Source organism: Ctenocephalides felis, unplaced genomic scaffold (genome assembly GCF_003426905.1).
Source record: "Ctenocephalides felis isolate EL2017-DRISC unplaced genomic scaffold, ASM342690v1 CF-g0.4_SCAFFOLD_00845, whole genome shotgun sequence".
NCBI classification, from domain to species: domain Eukaryota; kingdom Metazoa; phylum Arthropoda; class Insecta; order Siphonaptera; family Pulicidae; genus Ctenocephalides; species Ctenocephalides felis.
Window position 1 is genome coordinate 82,225,938 of NW_020536999.1, and position 6,000 is coordinate 82,231,937.

Genomic DNA, 6,000 nt, shown 5'->3' on the forward strand with positions numbered 1-6,000 from the left:
ATTTTTTAAAATTTCGTTATTTTTTAAATTTTTCAAAATTTCGTTATTTTTTAAAATTTTTCAAAATTTAGAATCTTTTTGAAAATGATGAAAAAATTTCGAAAATTTGAATTTTTGATACTTCAATTTTTTTTTAAAATTCTAATTTTATTTTGAAAATTTTTAAAGTTAAATTTTTTTGTAAAAACATTTTTTGCACACAGTGTACACAAGCAAATGGATTTTTAAATTAATCTAATCGGATAATCCGTTCTCTCAAAAACTGCATGACCATTTTTACACCCTTTGCGCTCCATTCCTCCGAAATGGCTCTATACCTTTGACCCTTTGCAAAAACGCCTTGCGATCGAGTACGAACCGAATGTTTTTTCAGCTATTCCATACTGACAAAAATGTCGAAGACATTTGTGTGAACCATATAAATGAACTTCAAAATTAAAAATCTTGGTATGGAATCCATAAAATTGATACAAAATGTGTACACATTATTAAAATCTCTATAAAATATATGATAATTTAAAGTGCATATGTCTAATGAACATTTTTGACCGCCAGATGGCATTTTTTTCACTGTTTTGTATTGAATGCAAAAGTGCAAAAAGTTCTTTTTTTAGTCGATACAAATAAAATGCTTTTTGAATTATTAAAATTGGACGCTTCGTTCTCTCAAAAACTGAATTACCATTTTTGGTCCTTTTTGCTCCATATCTTTGCAACCGGCTAGACCTGCCTATGCCAAAAACTAATCAGCACGTCTCCTTATCAATACGAATCGAATGCTTTTTAAATTATTCAAGTCGGTTCATCCGTGTTTCAGGAATTGTCGACGAAAATTTGTATTCGCACACACACACGCACACACACACACATACATCAATTTTTTGTAAAGTATACCAAAATATTCAGAAACCTTTGAAACGTAAAGGTATATGAAATTTTCATTATCGATTAGTTAAAGTTAATAATAATAAGTAAATAATAAACACGTTAAAGGCGTTTCGTGTTGACAGTTGGCTACATAGAGATTTGTTATGAATTTAAATAGATGGTAAGCGTCTGGTCTAGTCTTTTCGAAAAACATACTCTATGCTTTAGCTTCAACTGTCAACTCAAATGTCAAAATGATAAAGAAAAATAACATTTCCAAGAATCAATGTAAAATAATTAAATCATTATCATCCTAGACAATATAATAATATTTGTATCTTATTTAAGATTATTCGTTACAATAGATTATTAGAGATTATAAATATTTTGTAATTAAAAGCACTAAACATGTTTGGTGTAGTGAGTGTTTCTTTGAATAATCCTAAAATTAAAAATGAACCACTAGATTTTTCTATAGAAGACCTTAAACGAGAAAATGAGGATGAATTTGATAGTATTGTTAAGTCTGAATCTAGTTCTGAAGCCGACGAAACGTGTTTAGAAAGATTCATGAATTCTGAAGTAACGATTGATGAAGAAATCAAACAGGAATTAGATGATGAGGACGAAAAACCTTTCGAATGCTCAATATGCAATAAAGCATTTAATACAAAGTATTTATTAGATCTGCACTTGTGTGATTCTTTAGAAAAACCCTCAAGCTTCAATGAATCCGATAAAACGCATGCTCATACTGGAAAACGGCTTCACAGATGTGGTTTATGCGATAAGGTATATGTATCATCGAGTAATATGGAACAGCATATGCGTACTCATACAGGAGAACGTCCATACAAATGTAAAATATGCGATAAGGTCTTCATATCATCAAATAATCTCAGAATGCATTCACGCATTCATACAGGAAAACGCCCATTTAAATGTGAAATATGTAATAAAGCATTCAGTACATCAAGTCCTATAAATGCACACATGCGAACACATACTGGAGAACGCCCTTATGAATGTCAAAAATGCAATAAAAAATTCACACAATTAAGCAGTTTGAAATCACACATGCTTATTCATTCCGGAGAGGGTCCATATAAATGCGAAAAATGTAATAAAGCATTTCTTTCATCATCTGGTTTAAAACGTCATTCGCAAACTCATACTGGAGAACGCCCTTTTGAGTGCTCGATATGCAATAAATCATTTGCAGAATTAGGTACTTTAAAAACGCACATGCTCGTTCATTCTGGAGAGCGCCCATTTAATTGTGGAATATGTAATAAAGCATTCCAAACATCCAGTAATTTAAAGCAACATATGCAGTCACATACAGGAGAATCACTCTATAAATGTGAAGCATGTAATAAGACTTTTATAAAAAGAAGTAGTCTCTACACACACAAGCAGCGCAAGCATAAGACGTGAAATATGCAATTGATTAGTCATCATGCGGGATGAAAAGTAATTCAATTTCTAAATTGGCTGTTACAAAATTGAGACTGCTTCTGGTAGGAGAGTGAAAATTAAGGCTCCAAGATAATGAATCATATAGTTGTACCGAAGATTCAGTTACTATTTGGTATTCGGCATATTCGGCACCTTTTTTGATATTCGGCCGAATACCGAATAGTTAAAATCAAAGGAGCTGCCGCCGCTTAGCAAAAATATTGTGTTTTATCTGTTATGCGATAATGAGCTTGCGATGGATCTGTATTTGCAAGTCTATAGTTTACATAATATGATATAAAGAAATTCGTTATTATATTTTGTATATATAAAAATTTTATCTTTTTTGACTTCTGAGATTATAAACAAACACGTGAAGGAGTCTTTTCTCAATATTCAAAGGACACGTTATTGTTATATGTTTATGTTAAGAATGATTCAACCATTACACGCACGTTTTGTATCTATATTCAATAAAGTCATTCATTATATTCAATCTTAACATTTCTAAATAAAGAGATATTAAGGGCTTTTTATCACAAAAAATATGAACAATATTTTTGATCAGTTTTTATTTATTTTATTATGATTGGCCTTCCTGATATATAAGAAATAATATTATGTTTATAAGAGAGAATATTAAATGTTTATGAAAGAAATAATATGAAATACATTTATATCTTATATATAAAATTCTTCTGTACAGGTGTATGATTTGATACTTCCCCTAAACGGTTATTCGGATTTTGATTCTTTTTAGGGTTTGTCAAAGAAAATTTTTGAGATTTAATGAACGATAAAACTATAGTAATATTGTATAAATAAATGTCAAAAATGAAAAAAAAACACTAATTATTGTTTGACATTGAGAACATTTAAAAATGTCAATTCACTTGAAATTTGAATTCAGCTAAAATTATTAGCCTAGATAATATTAGAATATAATATTATTGCCAAAAAGCAGCTGAGATGTGCCAGAAATTAAAATAATATAAGTTACAGTCAACAGTATATGTTGGCAGAGGGAATTATATAATTTAAATAACGCAATAAGTCAAAAATTGCATATACATTATTTTTTTAAACTTATGCATGTCGCGTTTTGGTTTACTTTACTAAATTATTTAACAATACATAAAAATATTTCTACTTATTAAAAAAATGATTTAGAATTTTGTTTCAAAAATTCCAAATGCCGAATATACTATTCGTTGCAAGCCTAATATAAACCTTACCCTATCTTGATTTAAACTTTTTTGTTATATTTGTTTATTTTTAAGTAATAATTACAAATTAAGTATATTTGTATTCATCTTGCAGATTTATATTAAAATTGATCAACAAAATATAAGCACTTCTAGCATTTTTAATTTTCTTCCAATAATTTAATTTTCATAGCGGGCATTATAATATATTTACATTAGTAAAAATCTAAATGAATATGTGCCTTAGGGCAAATTGCTGGAACTTCCTGTGCCATAACGAAATATTGGAGAAATATTAAATGTTTTCAAATAGATTATTATAAATACAATAACATTTCCTAATGTTTATAAGAATTATATAAACTGGAGTTTTTTAATTCATTCAAATCGGATGCTTAGTTCTCTCAAAATCTGCAATTTTTTGTACGTTTAGTTCTGTATCTTTGAAATGGCTGGACCTGCCTTTGCCAAAAACTAATCACCACTTCTCCCAATCATTTCAAACTGAATGTTCTTTTTAGATCATTCAAATCGGATGCTCCGTTCTCTCAAAAACTCGATTTCTATTTTCTGCACTCTTTGCTCTTTATCTCCGTAACGGCTGGACCTGCTTTTGCCAAAAACTAATCAGGTATCATTTTTACCTAAAATTAATCAGTATCATTCCCAACCAATATCTTTCGAAAAAAAAATGATTTTTTAAAATGGATTCAGAATTGAGAGCTAACACGCGGACGAAAATTTTTCCACGTTTTTGCTATTTGCAAAGAAACGGCTCAGCCGATCGTCGCACGAAACTGAGAAAAGATAAGCCACATCGAAATTCATCGATTGGCTTTTAAATTTTTGAAAACGGTTCGGACGTTTCAGACGTTGATGAAAGTTCGAATTTCACAAACGCCAAAAAATGAAACTAATTTTTGCAAACTCTGACGATTTTTTAAAATTAAACTACTTGTCGTAGGGCCGTAATATTTTAGTATAATCTATAAGACTATGGTATCTACCGTAAAGAAAAAAATCATAAAAATCGTCCAAATTTTTTTTTTATCACTTTATTACAAGGAAACGGCCTGCCGATCTTTACCAAAAACTTATCAGCACGAATCCAACCAATATATTTCAAAGGGTTTTTGAATTTTCAAAATCCTCATCCAGATACATCGAGTAACTTTTAAATTTTTAAAATCGGTCCAGTCGTTTTTGAGAAAACGTCGATTTAGGGCAAAAAATATGTTCACATACACCCACACATACTTTTTCCAAATTTGGTCTCATTCGATTCAGAATGGCTTGAAACGTCGAGAAAACAAAAAATTTGCGAATCGGATTTCTGGATGAAAATAAACTCCTTCGGGAAGTTAATATATTCTCTTATTGTTCGACTGGGAAACAAATTACATTAAAATAAATTAGTTTATTTTCAGGGAATCGTTTATTTTGACCAAACTTTATTGTACAATTTGCTCATTAAATGTTTTAAAAAAATATTTTCAACGAAATGGCAAGTTGTCTTTATGCAAAGCTAAACATAATAGTTTTCTCTGGCGAGTATTTATACCTGCCCCGCCTATAGTGTGTAAATATTATCTATTTCTCTGGCTTTTAACAACTTACCAACAGGCCCATCTTCTAAATCACTTCCTGCTATTGACAGACTTCTATCTGAATCTGTATTAATCATGGTCATAAAATTTCCAAGAAGAGATGATGGCCTTCTAGGTCTACTGGTTGAACACTGTTCGTTTTCGGAATCTGTTTCAATTTGAAGTATCAGATTTTCAGAAATGTTGTCTTCTTCGATGTCTTGAGTGAATGAGTTCACAATTTCCATGCTGGTATCTAGAAAGCTGCTAGACATGGGTTCTGTAAAAGAATTATTTGGAGTTGGTTCATTACTATCATCATCTAACATATAATCTATTAGGGAGCGTCCATTGATCACGTGATCGATTTTTTAAGAATATTTGGAATCCGACTTCCCCTCTGGTGATACGTGGTGATATTCAAAATTACCCCCCCCCCTCCTTTCTCCATCAAACGTCAGATGTACTTTAGTTACGGGAAGAAATTGTAAAATTTGATTTTTTTTAAAAAATCAGGTAAAGAATAAATTCTCCCACGTGGTATTTGGTAATTTTTTGTCAATACTAGAAACCTCACGTGATTAATGGACGCCCCATAAGTTGGTACTGTGTTTCGTACGAAGCTACTGATTACGGTTGACTTCCACACTTAAAATACATTTTTAGAATCCGAATTCGATGAAATAAAATGAGTTAAATAAATAAATTTATTTTATACATGTATGTTTGAAAGACATCAGTTTGTAGTGAAAGCGAACATTTTGAAAATATTTTCGAAATAAACAGTTGAGCATTTTATCTATATGGCTAAATCTCAATGGTTATTAATTAAGTTGATTATGCATCATAGACCTTTTAAAGCATGGACTTATAGTCCTCAGATG

General features: G+C 30.3%; 2 protein-coding genes across 2 annotated transcripts in view; one reads left to right on the plus strand and one right to left on the minus strand.

Moving 5' to 3' along the window:
- LOC113363882 (tudor domain-containing protein 5-like) overlaps nucleotides 1–6,000 on the plus strand; it is a gene marked incomplete at its 3' end in the record, with an annotated part of 206,868 nt that overhangs the window by 165,743 nt on the left and 35,125 nt on the right.
- Nucleotides 1–6,000, minus strand: part of LOC113391054 — a 33,609-nt gene that overhangs the window by 17,121 nt on the left and 10,488 nt on the right. The window contains exon 3 of the mRNA XM_026627030.1: nucleotides 5,148–5,396. Within this exon, the coding sequence (XP_026482815.1) occupies nucleotides 5,148–5,396 (249 nt within the window). The remainder of the gene's footprint in view (nucleotides 1–5,147; nucleotides 5,397–6,000) is intronic.